This window comes from Lutjanus erythropterus, chromosome 1 (assembly GCF_056507025.1).
Source record: "Lutjanus erythropterus isolate fLutEry1 chromosome 1, fLutEry1.hap2, whole genome shotgun sequence".
Taxonomy (NCBI): Eukaryota; Metazoa; Chordata; class Actinopteri; order Lutjaniformes; family Lutjanidae; genus Lutjanus; species Lutjanus erythropterus.
The window spans coordinates 6,851,992-6,873,543 of NC_139317.1; the positions used below are offsets into that span (position 1 = coordinate 6,851,992).

The 21,552-nt window shown below is 39.3% G+C and overlaps 1 protein-coding gene across 1 annotated transcript in view; it reads left to right on the top strand.

Moving 5' to 3' along the window:
• LOC146332578 (protein kinase C-binding protein NELL1-like) overlaps positions 1 to 21,552 on the top strand; it is a 381,691-nt gene that overhangs the window by 284,131 nt on the left and 76,008 nt on the right. Inside the window, exon 14 of the mRNA XM_084732249.1 lies at positions 2,303 to 2,425. Coding sequence (XP_084588375.1) covers positions 2,303 to 2,425 — 123 coding nt within the window. The remainder of the gene's footprint in view (positions 1 to 2,302; positions 2,426 to 21,552) is intronic.

Consider the following 21,552-nt stretch of genomic DNA (forward strand, 5'->3'; position numbering starts at 1 on the left):
GCTGACCTTGCACTGTGTTCTATAATAAAACAGCCACTCAGTTTTCCGACCATGAAGGACAGAGTTGCTCTCAATTCAAGGATGAGGAGGGAAATGCAAAAATTGTGCTTGCACGGTGCGCTCGCTGTTGTCAGCTGTAGAGAACTCGTCCGTTGCTCTTTCTGCAGTGTACTTGGTTCAGTTTGCAGCTCTTCAGACATCTGGAGCCAAAGCCTGTCAAACAGGAAAGTCATGCATTGCTAACTGCCTTTATCTACTACATTGTTTTGAGTTATAATAACTAGGTCGGATGCAGTAAAAGTTATGTGGCACAGGTCGGACAAGTAGGACTGGATGTGGCCATGTTTTACATTTTCTCCTTATTATCTCTGTTGACATTCTGTTAATACATCTGCTAAGGAGGGTATGCTTTTGGTGTGTTTGTCTCTTTGTCTGCAAGATTACAGAAAAACTACCAGCCTGATTTTCATGAAACTTAGTGGAAGGCTGTAGCATGGGACAAGGAAGAACCCATTAAATGCTTGCAGGGGATCCGAATTAAGTTATTTGCTAACATTGCAAGAAAGGTCAAATGACCATGGTGGAATAAATGTCATACAGTGCATCTTAAAATCCAGTAGATGGTGGTAAAGTTCAGTGGTAGCAAAACATAGGCAGTTGTAGTAATACAGTAAGTCCATAACACAGTCTACTCTACAGTAATGCTCTGGGGAAGCCGACACAGTTAGTTGTTCAAGCTTCAGACTGAAAGCAGTTGTTATCGAGCACTCAGAAATGGTGGTTTCCTGGTAGAACCAGTACAACTGCAACATTATCACTTTCCTCTCAAAATGGTGTGGCTACGGAAATGTAAATACAGACATACCATGCAACTAACTATACTGTTACTCGTAACTAAGTGTGAATATTCTGCAATATTCTGCAATTCTGTCAGAGGCATAATTTTTGGGGGCGCTTCAGTCCGTTCAACCCATTCTTGTGAATGCAATATCTCAAGAATGCCTTGAGGGAATTACTTCAGATTTTGTTCAAATATCCACTCGAGCTCAAAGAGGAGCAAATTAAAATTTGGTCGTCAGAGGTCAAAGGTCAAGATCACTGTGACCTCATGTCCATCCCATTCTCATGAATGAGGTATCTCAGGGATTACTGGAGGGAATTTCTTCAAATACAGTACAAATATCCGCTTGAACTTAAAGATGAGCTGATTAGAATTCAGTGGTCAGAGGTCAAAGGTCAGGGTCATCGTAACCTTTTGTCCATCCCATTGATCTCAGGGACTCCTGGAGTGAATTTCTTCAAATTTGGTGCAGATATCCACTTGGACTCATTGGTGACTTGATCAGCATTTGGTGGTCAAAGGTCGCTGCGACCTGCTGAAACACATTTTTGGCCATAACTCAAGAATTCATACGCGGAAATTGGATTTCCAGTGGAAGTCTGGATTCATACATGTCAATATAGTGACAGCTTCCATTTTGACACTTAATGCATTTGATTAAATTCCTTCAAAGTCCTGCATGCATGATGTGAGTCTGGTGGGTTGGTGGAGGGATACAACAACAAGGTTCTTATAATCCTCATCGGATATCTCTGTTGCAGCCATAGTCCCAAAGTTTTTAGTAACAATTTGAATATGGAGTCCATATTTTGCTATTTACTGTTATTATTCCGGGACACTGGGAAATGCTGAGACATTTTAAGCAACTATTTGTCATTAGCAGATCTAAACTCTCTAGGTAGTGGTCTGAAAGCCTAGGAAGCTTGTTCACATCTTGTTTACATGATTTTGCGAATGTTAAGTGTTGATATATTTCTTGATGTTTGTGTGTCACCAGTCGCAGTATCTCAGCCAACATCATTAGGCTAATTGATGCTGATACTGAGCAATCAGTCAGCACACCTGGCATGTAGCAGCTGTTGCTCCTAACACCTCTACAACCCAACAGTGGTTTTAAAGTAAAACAAGGCTATAAAAAGCAACCGTGCCTTTGTCATCGTTTTGTTGTCGCCTTCATGTTCACGATTCACATCCGTTTTGAAATTGCCAGGCAGAACTGGTGCTGGGTGTTCAGGAAGCTGGCCGTCGACAGACAAAAAGCTCAGCTGTGACCTCATATTCTCAGCCAGCTAGCTTGTCGACTGTCCGCTCATCAGTGGAATTTTCACATTTTTTCCGGCTGGGCAGCTGAAAAAGAAATGAGCTTTTTATTTTTTTTTTTTTCAATGACCTCTCCATCTTTCACACAACAAACACACAACCACTCTGACTGAGGAGTCTGTCTCTCCATCTCTCCCCCAGAGCACGATGAGTGCGCCAGCGGCCAGAATTTGTGTGATGAGAACGCCATCTGCACCAACACCATCAGAGGACACCTGTGTACCTGCAAGCCGGGCTACGTGGGCAACGGCACCATCTGCAGAGGTAAGTTCCTGCCCCGGAACAGCCCTCCAGACACACAGACACAACCGCCCACAAACGCAGACCCGAGCCTTCCTCCACGTTCTTTGACGGTAGCTGGTCCTCTGCTCCGTAACGCCATGGTCGCTGTGGTTCAGCTCCTCCTTCACATCTCCTAACCAGGCAGCAGCTGCCACAGAGGTGATGGAAATTGATTCTGGACCGGTTTCAGCCTGTGTTTTTTTCCACATGTGTGCCTCCTCTCCTTCGCTGCTCACCCTGCTCCCTGTTGACCTGTCGCCCCGCCCAGGCGCCTTGCCCGCTTGGCCCGACAGTTTCGTGCAGATGGAGGGAGGAAGGAGGGTGGAAATGAGATGTTTTTGTGCAGTGTGTGTGAGCTCATGTGTGTGGCACATAAAAAAACCAAATAGTCAAACAGTACAAAAATCCAATCTCTTTATAAATACCTCCATTCAACCAGCTGCATAGACCTTAAGGGTGTTCTCACAACACTCTTGTTGTTGTGTGATTATTGTCAGAAAATGAAAACAAGGACAGCCAGTGATTAAATCAAAGTGCTTCAATAACAGAAAATTAATAAATCCTTAAATGGACGTTTAACACAATATAGTAGGAATTAATTCAGCAAATGTTTTTCAGTCTAGGTAACACATCCTCTGTGTAAAGACCATTTCAACCACTATATTTCAATGCCGTTAGCAGCTATCATTTAAATGCTCTTCAAACAATTGCTTTATATAACCTGGGAATTAAAAAAAAAAAGCTGTCAGCCTTCAGTGTGCTTGCAGTGAGCCTTTAGTTAGCGGCACACACCATACTATAGTAGTGAGATATTGCAGGTGTTTTTATTATAATGTTAATGATTTTGCTGAACCAGCCATTCTAATTCCAATGCCATAGTCTTTAATTTGCTACACACCACTGCACAGTACACAGTTACAACGACTAGTGCTGAGCGATGCTTCACTTTAAGTATTTGTCGACTTTCTGCGGAATTGTGATTATCATTATTTAAAAAGATTTTGGTTTCACTTAATTGATGGGAGATGCATATCTTCGCATTTAAAAGCTGTTGATCGCAGTGAGCATGAATTGCATTATTGCCAGCCACAACAGTATGAGGCTGGTATTGTTTTCACCTTCTGCGTGCGTGGGCGTGTGTGTGTCTGATTTTGGCAACATGTGGTCCTGGAGACACCAGGGAACTGCCACAGAAGTTGTGTTGTGTACTTTGTCGGGTGGTTATATGTCTGTTGGCAGATTTGGTGTTTTGGCTCAAGGTGCCCTTGCTTGAGTGGGAAGAAGTAGGTGGGCATATGATTCATAGCCATAGTGCACCTACTGGCAACAGGAAATTACCGGCCTGATACTCTTAGAAATTGCTCCTTGCTGTTAAATAGATCCACCTCATATGTGGTCGGCAAAGTCTTAAGAGCTCGATGATGCTTAACAGTTAAGCTTGGGGGTTTTCATCAAACAGCGTTCTCATGATGGCACATCATTCGCCATGAGTGTGCAGCGTCGCTATTATAGTTTTCATTCAGTGAGTCAGCATCTGTGTCATCGTGAGGTATTTGTCTGTTTGTTTTGACAATGCAACACCTGTGCCACATCTCGCCATAAAACACAGGTATGCTGTTGAGATCAAAATAACAGGTGAGTTCAAAGATGAGTTCGGCGCCGTAATGAGCGCTCATGCAGTAGCAATACTGAGTACAGAATGTGTGTTTAATATTGTGATGGTACCTACATTAAAATGACTGTAAAAAACTTTCATTTCTTAAAATATGTGCGTAATTTCCAGTTTTGTTTTGTATAATTTCCAACATCAGCAGCTTCAGATGCATCTTTGACGTGTCACTGAAATAAATGCAAATTGGAAACCTTTTTAAAGCAAAGTTCTGTGCAGGCAACAGCTGCATAAAGTGACAGTTCCAGTGTTTTAACAAAGTTCAGTAGTGCAATTTTGACAGTTGCTTTACCAGGAGAACAATGGCTCACAAAATGCAAGTGAACCAAGCCTTGTGTAACCCATACTGATGAATTTCAAGCTCTCATTTTGGCCAAATTTGTTCAAACTTGGTTTCAGCAGCTTCTCACAATCAATGCAGACTTACTGCCAATACACACTGAAAACCAGACATTTTCACTGACTGGCCAATTCAGAAATGGCATCTTTAATAAACTCTGTGAGCACATGTTATTGAAAAGCAGCAGTCAGTGTTTTTCATTTTTACAACAAGAGTGACTTATTGCTGTTTTATTATACCAAAACGATTTCCTGCTCATGTGGAGGCTGCACTGTGTTTAACAACTCCTTTATTGAACTGAACGATAGAATGAAAAAAAAAAAGATTAAATTACACTTATGTTTGTTTACCAGTTACATGAAAAGCACTTTGTGGGCCTGCGGTGGCATTTGCTTCTCTATTGTAGTTCTGTGACCCCACGTTAGTGTTAAAGCGAGTGAATATTTGTGTTGCTGTTTACATGCCCTCTGACATTCATAGGCGTGTGTGCGGTCATGTACACGCCCGACCATCAGTTTTAAAATCCGCGATCGAGTGGCCACTCAGCCATGCACTGCATGAACTATATTTAACTGTATATTTGCACTGGAGGCTGCCGCAGTGGGACGGTCGCTGCAGGTTCGGGGGCAGATGAAGTGAGATAGTCGATAGCGGTCTGTGTAGGGCCCTTGCAGAGTCTGAGGAGACTCGTTAGAGCGCTGGCAGCCTCTGCAAACCAGAGGACCATCAGTGGCTTGGCTTAACATCTGTGTTTACACTGGGGCCACTGAGGTGAAGAGAGGGAAAGCACACCATGTGTATTCAATTTTCTAAAGTCTGAGATACAATGGATATTAGGGCTGTGTTCTGAAAGCCGGTTACATTTTGGATCCAGTTCCACGTCGATGGAAAAAAAAAGGAATTTTCCAACTTCTTTTTTTACTGGCAGAGAGTAATGTACTTTAAATTCATTCAGGTTGTCATTTAATTAACAGCAGATATGCAATATATCTGGAGGATGTGTATTGTAACATACTGACTATTTAAATGTCAGTCTTTTAGGTTTATATATTAAATATGGCCAAGGTTGGATAGTAATGGATTACATGTAATGAGGATTACATAATAGGATTATGAAAAATAAGTAACTATTACATTTTAAAAGAGTAAAAGAATTAGTAGGGGTATTTTTAAGGATTACTTGATTACATGTTTGATAACATCTTCAAATATGAAAATTTCAAAATAATTATAGTTTTCCACTTTGCGGTGGACCTGGCAGGAGGAGAATCCCTCTGCAAATATATATTTTATTTGATGTTGAATTCAAATGCTCCTTGGATGATCCCATTTCCCAAGTTGGGAAGTTTCGACTTTGGTGTGTGCACCAGCTTTTAGGTCTTAATGTAGGAACAACCTGGATGCTACAAAGGATACGGTAGTTATTGTACTTGTTGTAACGTCTGAGTGATTCTGAGACTAGCCTCCCAAATAAGATTCATGTTGCTATTTAAGTATATTGAATCACTTTGACTTGTTGCACCAATACATTCCCTAAAACCACTGACATATTGCTTTACTTGACTTGTTAACAGGGTTAATGTTAATAAATAGCTTTTATCTAACTAATCTAGGTCTCTCTACAACAACTAATACTTGCAAGCTTATTGCATGTGAGCAAAAAATTGATATACAATATCTGAAGTAATAAAAAATGTATCAATCAAACATTTATCTTCTTCCATCATGATTCTGTGTACATTTAGACATCAGCTCAGTAAGTTGTTTTTCAAAGTTTTTGCCAACCTTGCTAGTTCTTCAGACTTGAGGGGGCGTTCGCATGAACTTTCCCAGTCTGGAACTAATTTTTCAAATGATTCCAACATGACTTGAATGCAGGATAAGGTCTGGAGAGTGGATCTGATCACGGATTCAGGTTTGATAAAATGTTATTGAATCCCACTCTATCAGATTTACAGAGCATACAGTGCATACCAATTACAACTAAAGTATTAAAACAAGATTTGACCCTGCTTTTCTTTTTAATTTGGTCTTTAAATGCTTGAAACAGTGGCAACATTTGCTGTTAAGTTTCATACTTTTTCTTTCTTCTTCTTTTTTTGCCAAAACCTTTCTGGAATTTTCTTACACAAAGTATAAAATGATTAAACCTTTTCATCTAAATTTGAAAATGATAAATTTAGACTAAGAATATCACCAAGCAGTCAAACCCCAATTCGGTTGGTGCTCAAGAAGCCTGTTCATGTAATTTTCATGACTGTGCACTTGCAATACGCGGCTGCTGTCCAAGTGATGGGAGCATCATTAAGCTTAATTATGCTTTGATTTTCCAAACTGCTTAAACGCGATTTCAGTAATTAAATATGTTGCATCATGGGTTGTCAGCGGCTTGAGGGAGGCAGCATCACCCGACGAAACTGCCTGAGTGCTTGTTTCGCCAGCACTAAACAACTGCAGCTTGTGAGGCTGCAACGTCCGTAGAAAACATCGCTTTTGTGTTTTCACTGACTTCTCAAAACCTGAGGCTTAAATGTAGAGGCTGTAGCAGGCTCAGTTTTACAGCTGAAGATAGTAGTATCATATGAGACCCAAAGGTTTGGTGATTGAAAAACTCTTTAGAATCCCTTACAGATATGCCTACTTTATGCTAATTCTATGCAGTTTTGCACAGAAACCATGCGGTTATTTGCACGTAATATAATACTCTTATTTCAACTATTCTAATTCAATATTTTGTAACTTTCTGTGTAAAAAGACTTATTGTGATGTCTAGGATAATCGTCATGTTCCAGCTTTCAAATGATGCATGCATATTCTATGCAGTATATACGGTTGACCTCTGTCTCCACCTTTAATCCCCCCTTCACCCCATAAGAATGACAAAAATAAGCATATGGTAGGGAGGAGTGGAGTGGAAAAGGTTACAAACCGCACTGAAAATCCCTGAAGTCCCAGGTGCGAGTTCAAAACCTGATCGCTGAGCTAAGCACCTTTTGAGATATTTTGATCAACTTCTAACTAATTTGACAGAAGCAAAAATTAAAACATGATTAATTTAGACCCCGTTGCCATGTTCCACCATGATTTCTCACTCATTAAGTCATGTTCTGTATCTGCACTGCTGCTCATCACCGTGACGACTAATGATGTTGTAATTAGGAGGACAGGACAGAGGAAAGCATGTCAGTCATACCAATGATTAGCAAAGGAAAGCATGGAAATATGCTGCCACTGGTGGATGTCTGCGCGTGTGTGTGTGTGTGTGTGTGTGTGTGTGTGTGTGTGTGTGTGTAAGGAGGGAAGAGATAGATTCAGAAAAGGCAGAGTGGCAAAACACAAGGTAAACACAAAGACGAGGATAGAGGAAAGAGGCGGAAAATGACAAGAGAGGGAAAAAGAAGTGGGTGTTTCCAACTGCCCCCATCTCCCTCCACCCCTCTGTAACACAGGCATTAGAATGGGCGGCAGGTGGAAGGCAGGTCTAGGGAGAGATCAATGCAATTTGCAAAGTGCCTTCCACACAGTTTGTGCCTCTGGATTGTCCCCAGGCTCATACACACACACACACACACACTTGCTTGACAATATATACCCTGACTGTATAGCACTACATCCGCATTTTTCACTCTGGACGTCACGGACAATTTGCAAATGATGGAATAGAGCAGCTAGAGAGGTGATTGTTTCAAACAATGTTTTGAATTTAAATTATGGAATATAAATACATGGAAATTACTAAAGGTGGTGGAAAGCTTTATGTTTATGCTGGGATATGAAATGCATTAAATGGTAAATGGACACCAGAGCAAATTATGTTGGTGCCTGGACATTACGCCCATACGTGGTTGGTGAACAAGCTTTAGACATTATTCTGCTGCTGTAACAGCCTCCACTCTTCTGGAAAGGCTTTCCCCAAAAAATTTTGGAACCTAGCTGCAGGGATTTGCTCCCATTTTGCCACAAGAACATTAGTCATGTTGGACCGTAACGTTTTAATTCATCCCAAAATTGTGTGGCCTCGATCCTCTTTTTCCTCTTTTGGCTGCTCCCCATTAAGGGGACATCACAGCCAATCACCTGTCCACAGCTGACTGTCTGTCTTGCATGCAAAATAAGGCCTCACCCAACAAGGCATGATCCTCTGCCACAGCCGTCCCTGTTGATGCACTAAAAGGACCTTCCGCTGACTGTTTGGACAAATTTGGACGCGCAGCCATGTCTAAAATGTCACTGTATCCTCTACCATTAAGATTTCTCTTAAGCTCAAAGAAGGGGTCTAGCTCAAATCCATCCGTATGCAACACAGCTTCACTTTTGCCTTCGCCTAAATAATAAAACAGAATGCACAGTCTTCAACGGGAACTTTTACCTCAAGTCGTCTCCCCCCTCAAAATCTCTTCCATGTGTGTGTCAGAACTCGAATTCGTCAAATACCTCTCCTTTGAAATGTGTTAAGATGACAATTCTTCCAATCTTTTCTTTCAGTTTCAGTTTCTTTTCATTATTTAACAACCAAACATCCCCACAAGAAAAGATAAGGTAAAGTAATGATAATGACCAAAGTAGAAAAGAAAAGGAAAAGAAAGAAGACGATTTGATAAAATGCAGTTTTGAATTAAAGTTTCGCACATAAATGAATAAATAAATAATAATGCTTATAATAATCTCAGTATTGTCATCACAGTAAAAAATGTTTCTTTTCTACATAGAATCAGAGCACATTAAACCAGGCTAAGTGGATGGTAAAAGGTCACTAAGTGGCTCCCATGTTCTCAGTAAGACATCCCTCTTATTTTTTAAATTATAAGTGCACTGTTCCAGTTGAATTTGTTAGAATTTGTTTGAACAAATTAAATATTGGGGCTTTTCGCCGGTTCCAGTTTAGCTTAATGCACTTCTTTGCAGACATGGGGGCCAGGGAAAGAGAAGATGGGCATTCAGTTTTGGTTTTGATGAGGCTGAAGAATTAATTGTTTATTGGAGGAGGGGAGTTTTCTTGCTAATTATTGACCCATGATAAGGATTTGAACAAATGGAGCACGTCAAAATTCAAAATTAATTGGTTTGGTAGTTGATATGTACCTATGTATATAAAAGTACCTTGTGATCCGGGAAATTTAAAGCATCATAATAGGGTGTCAGTTGCCTTTCAGTCATAATATTTTGTGTTCATGTTGTGCAGACCTACCAACAGTGGTGCTGCCATTCCTGACGGTTATTCCCATCCTAACTGAGGATTCCTAACTTAGGGAATTCCCCAGTTGGGATGCATCTGCAATAGCTAAATTCCCATCCTAAGTTAAGACAGGGTATTTTTCTGAATGCTGTTGGGAAACAGGTTTCTTGTAATACCCAAAACCCTAAATGTCATCCTAAACTGGGACAAGATAAGGTAAAATATAATAATAAAACATAAAAATCAGCCCCAGACCAAAAGCATACTTTTGGCCATGCAGTGTAGCTAATCTATGATCAGCCAGTGTACAGTGATTCACTCGCCGTTCATGACAGTGTCAATTCCATTTGCTGATGATATTTGTCAGAAGCAGGTGGGGAATTTCTATACTTTTTAATAATGTCATTAAAACTTCCTACGTCTTACCTATCCTATTCTGGCCAATTAGTATTATGCGAGCAGGGAGTTGGAGAAATCGGCCTCTATTTTCCCCTCCCCCCCAGAGATCTCATTACTGTGTGATGGCGACAGTGTTGGCCAATCGACCTGTGCCTCCCATCTCATTCTCCTCATACATCACCGTGGCCCTCTCAGGAATAAGGGAATTAGTCTGAGTGCGACTGCGGCTCCTCAGCCTGTCCCTGCTAATGTTAATAAGGCAAAAAAAAAAAAAAAACTGCGTTTAGCCAGCCTTGAGCAATGAGTCCATACTAGACGGGGCCAGATCGGGCTTCGGACCCAAAAGTGTTTGATTAACTTGACATTTTAGAAGCTAAACAGGTGATGAGCGCCCTTGAGTGACAACAACTTAATTCCTGTGCAAAGAAAACATTTGCAGATTCCACTGTGGCATTTGAATCAGTTTACAAAGAGGGAGGTATTTTATTTGCAAAAGTATAATTTGACCTTTCATATTCCTTGTGACTCAGAAGATGACATGACATATTCAATGACTGTGAAGCTTTTTGAGTTTTTTTTTTTAGATTAGACCTCGAAGGAAAAATCCTCTCACAGATCCTTGTCTTCTGTTAGATCTCATTAAGTGACGTTTCATGAATTAGAAATGTCATTTTGTGATGAATCGCTGACTCATTGTTCCCTCTTCAACTTGAATGAATAGCCATACTCCATTAAAGGGATAGTTTGGATTTTTTTTTGTGGGATTGTAATGAGGTACTTCCTCCAGTTGGAGAAGTAGCAGGAGCACTGGTGTTGGAAGCTGCTGTGGACAGGCTCAAAATAACACATCCAAAAAGAATCAGGAATAACCCCTCGACCACAAGGCCTACGTGCAATTCCAGAGTCAAGTGAAGATGCAATAAAGGAAAAAATAACATTTTTATCCTTGTATAATCACCATAATAAACAAGTTCCAGTAGCCGATTATGCAACTGAATTTCTTTTCCTACGGCTTGACTTCAGTTGTAATTGCAAATTTGATGAAAGTACATTAAAATACAACATTTACGATGGAATTTATAAGTATATACTCAGGCATTCGCCAGATTTTGGTCATGTTTATGTAGGCTGTTACTAGGAGTTTTTCATCAAAACACAAATTATTTCCATAGACCCAAGTTGCAAATAATATAAACCTCCCAAAAGCATTGAAATTGTAATAAACAAAATGAATATTGATGAATATCGAAGAGCTCCGTGCTCTACAGGCAGATAAAAGGAGAATACAAACAGCAGGAAAAGGACTCAAAGGGACAGATATGAGCCAGCCCCTCTCTCCTCTTGCCTTGCATTGCTGTAGCACCACCCTTTAAACAAACCAATCAACGTAAAATTACTGTTCTTGCTGAAGCAGTCTGATGGCTTTGGAGAGAGCAATACTTGGCTTCTCTAACAGCTGGTTGACTCAAACTATCATGCTCATATTACTGTAATTAAGTAGTTTTGTTTGTGACGTGTCCTTTTATGAGTAGATTGTCAAGTCTGTGCTTTTGATTGTACTTATGTGCAACACTACACTGTGTAGTCTGTTTAGTTGCTCTAAAATCATATTTGGATGCAATGATTGTCCTTGAGCAATGAGTCCATACTAGACGGGGCCAGATCGGGCTTCGGACCCAAAAGTGTTTGATTAACTTGACATTTTAGAAGCTAAACAGGTGATGAGCGCCCTTGAGTGACAACAACTTAATTCCTGTGCAAAGAAAACATTTGCAGATTACACTGTGGCATTCGAATCAGTTTACAAAGAGGGAGGTATTTTATTTGCAAAAGTATAATTTGACCTTTCATATTGACTCAGAAGATGACATGACATATTCAATGACTGTGAAGCTTTTTGAGTTTTTTTTTTTAGATTAGACCTCGAAGGAAAAACCCTCTCACAGATCCTTGTCTTCTGTTAGATCTCATTAAGTGACGTTTCATGAATTAGACATGTCATTTTGTGATGAATCGCTGACTCATTGTTCCCTCTTCAACTTGAATGAATAGCCATACTCCATTAAAGGGATAGTTTGGATTTTTTTTGTGGGATTGTAATGAGGTACTTCCTCCAGTTGGAGAAGTAGCAGGAGCGCTGGTGTTGGAAGCTGCTGTGGACAGGCTCAAAATAACACATCCAAAAAGAATCAGGACTAAAATCATATTTGGATGCCGAGTACAATTTAAATTAGTATCCAAACCTTTCTTCTACATTTTTGTAAACATAAGGCTATCTGCTCACAAATGAGCCAGAGGGAGCAATGACATATGGACGAAAAATACCCCAAAACGCTGCAGCAGGTACATATTTGAAGAGGCATTAGCTCATGTGGTTTTAATAGCCATCATTAGCCTAGGTGCTGATCACATTAGATCAAATAAGACCATAAAACCCTGAGAGCGCTCAGATGAGCAAGGATGCTTTTTTACTATTCATTAAAAAAAAATGCCAATGTGTAAGAGGAACGTGTTATGTCTTCTTTCAAAAGTTACTAAAGTATCATTACACTAACTTTAAATTTGTTTGAGTTGGCCATTGTTCTATTAGCTCTTTCTTTTTGTTTTTTTTTTTAACTATGTACTTTTCAAATGCAGGGCGAGGCTCTTTAGGAGACTGCAAAGGCTTTGCGAGAGGAATGCTTTGTAAATTTCTAACACCGGTACTTTTACTTGAGTGATATTTCAGTAATGTAACACCTTCCCACCACTGTTCAGCAGTGACAATATTCTAAATATAGCATACGCTCAAAGCTGCAATGCGTAACATTTTCACATTAAAGTGTCTAAAAATTCTCGATATAGTTGAGTTGTGTACTTGCATTGGCCCAAGTGTTTCCAACAATATTCAAACAGAGAAATAGTTCATTTATTCAGTGTAAATTGAGATACTTTGGACACATCAGAGAGTGAGGAAGGAAGTCAGAGCACGTGACAAAACTTCCTCATCTATGGACCTGATTTCTGCCTGACTCATGTCAGATAGGTTTTATTCAGCCATGCTGGTTGTTTAAAAGTGAAGATGACAATCCTCATGATCCCACGCCACCTACAGTATGTTCTGGAGCAAGACTCTATCACTCCCTGTTACTTAAAATACATCACATTGCGGACAGATTTGTTTCAACTTATCCAACAAACACTTTCCCTCTCTTTGATTTTTGGTGCACAGCTTTAGGAGGATACCCGTGATTTGTTGATTCTTTGCGACTTGTCATCTGGAGATTGTCCTCAAAAGAAAAAAGACTGCATTGGTCATTTGTTTAAAACTACCTACCTACTAACTAAGTTCCCTGTCAAGCAGCCTTGTGCAGTAATGTGAATAATGGCCTTCGTCTTTCACCTCTCATCTCGTTACAAGAGAGTAATTATGGCTAATATTGTTGCTACAGCAATGCTATTCCCCTATGGTTAGTGTTAACGACACAATAGACTCACCTGCTGCTGATTTTATACAAACAGACAATAGATGGAGAAGCGCTGCTGTTGTAGAGGCTTGCTGGAAAAACCCAGTTTGTTAGTGCATGTTGTTATCACTTACAGTACATAGTTCAGATTTAACTCCATATCTGCCGAGTGCCCAGCTCACAGCAGGCCTGCAGCTGGCCTCCTGCCTGCCTGCCATGACTGGGATGATTGCAGGGGCACATAAAGAAAGGCCTCCATCTCAGGAGCCTATTTTACTCCTATTGATTGACCGGGCTGATTGGAAATGAGAAGAAATGAGGGGTTAAGACTCCCTTACCTTTACTTACTCTTTGTTCGTTCCTTTCCTCTCTCATTCCATCTCCCCCCTTTTGTGTGTTACAATAATCTCCCGGGGAGAAAAAGGGCAACCATTATGTCATCTCCCTCAGAGCACAATAAATAAGCCACAATAGTTCAATCGGAGCACGGCGTAAGATTATAGATCAGCATTGTTCCCGCTGCCAGCCTAATGATCAGCGGCCTATTGCAGGGCCTTTGTCGGCAGCAGAATGAGTGAGCTAATCTTGTTAATGGTCCGTTTCATTCCCTAGGACTGGTTTGTATAGACAAAGGGGTTTTAAATAGAGAGGATTTGAGTAGCGAGTCTAAACAGCGGCGCAGAGGACAAAGGCATTGACTCGTGCTTTTCTCATCTTGCTATCGGAGCTAATCACAGAGGAACCGTGTTGCAACCGGCGAACAGCGAGCAGTGAAACCCGGGCTAATGTATTCTGAGAGATGGAGGGAAGGGGAGGTTTGCTGCAGGGAGGGGAACAGAGAAATGAGAGGGGGTTGGGGGTGTTGGATTCAGCCTTCATTTCCCCTACAAGTATGAAGCATTTAATTTTCTGTTTACATAATTATTGCTCCCCTTCATCCCTTTTTGATAGGAACAACACATTTAGCAGCTTCTCTGCTGTGTAGTTCTGTGCTAGAGGGCATAGTGTTTTACAGCATTTAATTGGGTGAAAACCACAGTATCTGAAGCTATGATTAATTGCAAATGTAGAAAAAAATGTACCAGGGAAAAAAAAATCTACTTGTTTTTGAAGCTTTGTAGCAATTATCATTTGAGGCAATTATTTTTAGTCTGTGGCCTGCTGTGGATGTAGCAAAGAGAAAAATCCTCTCTTCTGTTCAGCTCTATCAGATCCACTCTTGTAATGTAATATAATGCACCAGGCAGAAATCTAGCATGCCATCCTCATTTTCTCTGATCCGTGCTGTTTTTTTTGTCTTCAATCAGTCTTGTGTCAGTGATCCTCTGCAGTATTAAATCTGTGCAAAGAATATTCTTTGTTTAATATGGTGATGCTTATCAGTGATACAGAGAGGAGGCAAAGCCATAGTGATATATCAACTACAAACTCTAATACTAGTGCTCTAATTCTAGTCTTTGCTGCAACAACTAGGGCTGGGCAGTTAATCAAACTTCTGTTACAATTTTGGCATCATTAAAACAAGATAATCAAAATAAAATGATGACTGCTGCACGCCGTGGTGGCGTGTTGTGTCTTGTCGGGAAAGAAAGGTAAAACTAAGCTGGCGCTGTTGAGTTATGTGTTCGCTGACGTCTGCAATAAATAACGAATTTATTCCATATCAGCCGTTGTAAGATGAGAGAGGGAGGGAGACGCTTTTTTTTTTTTACAGCGCTGAAACGCAGACAGAAGGAGCGGATTCCTTCCACAGGTGATCTCACAGGGAAGTGTTTTGAACTTATTTGTAGCAGATGAGGTGACGGCCCATTTTTCCAGTAACACATAAAAAGGCACATGAAAAGGTTATCAGCTATATGTGTGGTTATAAACCAACAGGATCACGTGGTGAGCCGTGTGCCATTGTGTCGTGTCACGCCTGTTTTGATTCTGTGATACCAGCTCACTGTGTAAAAGGACACAGCAGAGTTGGTGATATGGATTTTTTACATTTTAATCATTTTTTTTATTTCACTTTCTTATTTATTTTCTTTTATTATTGTTTTTTAAGTTCACTTATATTAAAGGTTCAAAGTCATATTGTTATTATGATTTTTTCCATAATCAAGCAGCCCTAGCAACAACAGTAATACTCAGTAATATTACATATTAGTCATTATGTATTTATTTAACAAGCCATTCATGGCAAAATTTCTACTTATTTGTTTTATTTGCTTTTTGTCCCAAAGTCCAAACTTAACTGGGATGGAAAATTTTTGGGTTTTCTGCACCTATTGCATGGAACAATCAACAGAATGATCATAAACTTCAAACTTCAGAAACCGTTAATTATTTTGAAATTACGGTGAAATCCTTCGAGTCCAGGCTGTTTGTGTGCTATGTGTCTAACTGTACTTTACTGTTGAAACTGTTGTTCTTGGCCATTTTTTATTGACTTTGGTGGGTTTGTTTTGTGTTTCAATGCTATCCACAAACAGTGAGATAAACTGTAATGACCAAGATGTGGGAGTTCACCACCCCCTTTACACACAAGTGTGAGAAAAGTGTGAGACTTTTTTCAAAATATTTTTCAGGTCTCCTTTGTACAGGAGATCCTTGATCTCAGTGGGACAAACCTGGTTAAATAAAGACTAAATAATAATAATAATAATAATAATAATAATAATAATAATAATAACAATAATAATAATAATAATAATAATAATAATAATAATAATAATAATAATAATTAACGTGAAAAAAAAAACGCCCATATCTTTGGTGTGGTCTTACATTACACTGTGAGAGAGGTTCGACATCACACCCTTGAGACCAAAGGCAACCTGAGACAAAATTCTGACAATGACAGATATTTAACATGTCCATCTTTATTGCTGCTACGACCTACAGATACTAACCAACAAGTAGGAATGTACTGTGGACAAAGACACAGATGATATCAGTAGACTCTACAATGTATAGTGTGGGACACTGCAAGAATATAACATTATGCCATAGAGCTCTCTTTGCAAAATTGGCATTCCAGGTTCTACGTTCTGCTCCTCCTTTTCTTGGAATTTTTTTCCCTACACTTTTGCAGGGACTCGATTCTTGCTAAGCTTCGTTATTTACCACCAAAAGATGTATTGTATTGTATTTCTTTTTCTTTTTTTTTTTCTTTTTTGTTCATTTTTCTCTCCAATTTAATCACTGCTGGTTCTGATTCTCCTCATGTATTGTCCCTGGCACTGCCAACTCCTACTGTTCGGTCTTATTATTTTGTGTTGTGCGTGTTCACTATAAGCAAAGTTTCATCTCAGTCAGGATGCATAGAGAGAGGCTTGTTAAGAAACGAAGTAATCAGGTTCAGGTTGAAATACACTAATGAGGGTCAGGTTCGGGTCGGACTCGAGCAGGATCTTGTCAGGCTCGGGCCTTGTTAGGCTCAACTTTTCAGATCCGATTAGAGCTCTACAATGAATTCACTGATACGTGACTTGGACATGGCTTACTTGAGATGTGACATTGTATTCATCGGCATCCACAAACCTAAAAGACTTCACTTGCATCTCGACTTTGACTCTGCTTATGAAGACTTGCTCTGACTTGAGTTCAGATTTATACACTACTTGCTTAAAAAGGCTTAAAAACAGATCTGGTGCTGTCAATATTATAGGTATCTTTTCTTTTCAATGCTGCTACTTGTGCTACTACTGTACTGTATAATTACTACTGGAAAACATTTTGGGACTGTAGGTGCTGATGCTGACTGAGTGATAACGTTAGTCCTCCAAAAACTGAATCAACCAGTTTATATACATCCAATATCATAACAGCTGCATTTATCCTTCATTCATTTAAGCACCACCGTTTTCCAAACTGTAAAACTGTAAACTTTTTATTTATGCCAAAAAAACACACTCATACCTTTTATTGAATTCCTTCAAGATTACAGGTCGGTATAGTCGTAAGTTCCATATCAAATTCTCGCTACATACATTATATGAGACTGGACATGTGTATGTGTAAACTGTAACTTGACTGGTGAGTGGAGACATACAACTGTTTTATATTACCATTACACATCTGACCTCTCACTCTTCTTAACTAGCTGCAAGTTATCAACAAGTGTTTCGGTTTGAAACTTTGTTTCAACGTATGTGGGGGTCATTTTAATGTTTGTGGAACGTTGCAAATCTCTGCTGGTTGCATCTGGTAGTTGTGGCAGCATTTTAGTAGGTGTTTCACCATCTGTTGCCAAGCAGTGATCTATACTCTACTGAGTTTACTCCTCTGCTGTTATCTTATGTGGAATTGCAGGGCAGAGTCCAGAGCAAATTTTCCTGCAGGAGCGATAATGTATATCTTATCTCTTATTGTAAATCTTGTTTTACTGCTTAGGATTGGTGAACGTGACAAAATAGAATTACATTTTTCTGTATCGTTTTTTGTCTTTCGTTTTCTTTCTTAGCCCTTTAATCATCTTGTGATTCCCCCAGATTTATCATAGGATCCTTTGAGGGCCTGAAGCCCTGATTGGGAACCACTGACCTATAGTGGAAAGAGATGTTTTGTATCCTGGAGTTGATGTATGGCTTGTCGTTGACTTTGGTGTAATATGTGATGTAATAAAAGAAAACAGTCCCAAGTTTAGAAAATATCAAAATAAATGTATTTCTTTTTATGATTAATAGAGAATCACATATTATAAACTGGGAAAAGAAGTTGTACTGATCATTTAGTCTCATGGAACCACGCTTGCATGACCTTTGCACTCTCTAACCTCATTGTGAACTTGCAGTGAATTTCCTCTGTGTATACGTTCTGGCTATGAGAATGGACATAACTGATACTGAACTGATATAAATGTAAAGATTATCTGTAACTTTATTGCACGATCCATTCAAAGTAATTCAGTAGGGGGAGAGGGGAGAAAGTCTTTATATGCTACAAAAGTGGGTAAAAAGGAGGACACCTTTCATCTCATGTTTAATAGGAACAAATGCACAATACTGAATATTTGTGTAGATGATAAATAATGCATTAGTTTATCTGTTGATCAAGTTGTGCTTAGCAGCTCATGTTATCTTAATTTCTCCAGATGCCGTCTCCCTTGCCCAATCAAGTAAAACTTTGCAGACAAATTCTCTGAATTATTGTGGACTGAATTTGCAGCCTGCACTAATAGCATAAAGACATTTACCAGGTACATGGGTGTGGTGTTAACAAAGTTTGTTTTCCCGCAAAGCCCAGAGACTCCGGGCTCCAAAGAACTTTAGTTCAGATCTGTGGGCCCTGACTGATTTATGGCAGGCTGCAGGCTGCAGAGCACTACAGACCGGGCAAAATGTGTATTTTTGATTTTGGGGTGAACAGCTCCTTTAAATGTTAATAAAAAATCTTATGTCTCAAGTCACTGCTCACTTTCTGTATTAGTACCAGTGTCTAAACAGTGACCATAAATAAGTTGAAAAAGGCTGTAATCACTTCAAGTGGACTTTAGTGTATTGCAAAGTTTAAGTTTAATTAACAGTATTTCTTCAATATGTTAATATGCACACGCATTTCTTTGTATTCAGTTTGTGCATTTACAAACAGGCATCACCACTGCACTAGCATTGAGGTTCTACAAGCCAGTCAGTGCATTCATTTATGGTTCTGTAAACGCATCGTGAAAACAATACAGCACTGTATTGAGATTAGAAAATGTATATTATATTTTTAAAAGCAAGTACACACACACACACAAAAAAACAAACAAACAAACAAACAAACAAAAAAAACAGTTGGCTAGGTTTCTCTCTGTCTTCAACCAGTGGAAGAGCAGACTGTGTGTGTTTCTAAGAAACACTCTTTGTTCTTTACATGGGAGATCAGGTTGGTTAGGTTTAGGCACTGTAACTATTTGATCTCTTTCAGGCACAAAAAACCCCACTCAGATTTTACTGAAACTACTTGGTTAGGATTTGGCACATAAAAATACTTATTGTCAAATATGTCAAATTACTCCAAGGGGGTCTCTACTTTGTTATCCATCTTGTAAGGTGTCCTTGGCTGAGAGATATTTGAGAACCTCTAATATCTGTACAACAGCACAGAGAGATTTCAATGGTGCACAGACCAAAAAACACCATCCTTAGAGCCCTGCCCTACAAAGGTCAAACCAGAGGTCACAGAGGAAGAAACACAGGTTAGCGTTTTGGGATGTCGGTTTGTTGACAAAGTGAAAGAAAAGAAGCAGCAGTCAACTCCTTACATGACGGTGTGACGGCTTCTTTTCTCTCCTGCTTCCTCTAATACCAGCTGCTGCTCCTTCCACCTGCATGAGGAACACACACACACACACGCACGTCCACATCCACTTTACATCCTCATCTCATCCGAAGCCTCTTGTAAGGCAGATTTCTCAGCTGTCGCTTCCATCATCTTTCTTCTCCTCTTTCATCCATCTGTTTCCCCGCCTCTCGTCCGTTCTCCATCTCTTCCACATGTTGTCTGTCGGGGTGACAGTGACAGGTGTCATATGCAAAGTCATTTTTCTAAAAGCTTTTTCGCTTTCCATTTTGCACGGTATCTTTTTAGACAATGTACAGGTATAGAAAATAAAGGTTTTTATTAGATTTGGCCCTCACTCCTATCAGATATGAGTAGAGTAGAACACAGACTACTGCTGCAGGTTGTTATATATGATTACAGATATTAATACTTTTAAAAAAAGTACGCAAAAATCGACTAGTTACCAGGGAAACGAATGAGGAACAAATGAAAAACTCCCTGCAGTTGATCATAAGTTAATGACAAACCCCAAACCAAATTTTACAGTCGCTAAAAGAGGAAGTAATCATTTGGTAATGATAAAGGACTACTTATTAACTACACATTAATTACTCAGTAATATGTATCTCTTTACTTTACAGGACACAGTAAGTATTCATTGGGTTATGAGGTTTCAGCTGGTTGTTGTTGTTTTTTTGTTTTGTTTTAGCTGCATCAGTGTACGCAAAGCAATCCAACGACATTACAGGTTGTAAATTTTTACGATCTCAACAACTATCTCAAAATCCACAAATTAACTGTAACGAGCGGTTTTAAAGATTTGGAGGCTGCAGGCAAAAAAAACAATATGATGCCCTTTTCCATTTCTGCTTAACGCAATCGCAGGCAGCGAATGAAAACTATTTTTCTCTATTTTTCTTTAAACAAAGCCATAGAACTAAAGGGTCCAGACTTTCAGCTGTTGTCTTAATTCATCTACTAAACTTTTTAACTCATTAGCGTTCAGCAGTGGTGTAAAGTAAATAAGTACATTTTCTAGAGTACTGTACTGAAAAACAACAATGAGGCACTTGACTGTCTGACTTTATATTTCTACTCTACTTTGTATATTGAGATCAACAATCCAAAATATAAACAACAAATCATTTATGGTTTATCATTAAACTACTCAGCAATATACTAAATATAAATGATTTCAATCATCAAATCAATTCAAATCAGATCCACATCTGCCAGCTGCAACATTAAACTGATGAACACATTCATGCATTAATAACTATAGTCCAACTTAAATAGTTTTACTTTTGATACTTTCATGCTTTTTGTGAAGTCTTCTTCAAACCAAATCTAGATAAATAATGTTTTAGTATTTCTAAATAATTATTTAGTGTTTCAAAATAATAATGTAGTGGCTTAAAAAAATAATGATGTAATATTTCAATATAATGAATTAGTACTTCCTGAATCTTTCTCAAGATAATAAGTCACTGTCTAAAAGTAATGCTTTAATGTTGCAAAATATTTAGGTAGTGTCTCAAAATGTAAATATGTCATTCTGAGCCCCGCCGTGGCATTTGCCTGCCTGTACCATAGTTTAAAACCGCCTATGGATAGAAGAGGAGATTGATATAAATACCTCATCCAGACGCACGGTGCAGAGCAGGCGACACTTGTTTGCTTGTTGCTTGTGCTTGTTTTCGCCGCTGACAGTTACGGTTAGTGTCTGACAACATTGTGGAAAGGATCACGGCTGTGAGAAACCTCATTTTGAAAAGCCAGATACGTTGCGCGTAACTATAAAGAGCCGTTTCATGGCACTCGCAA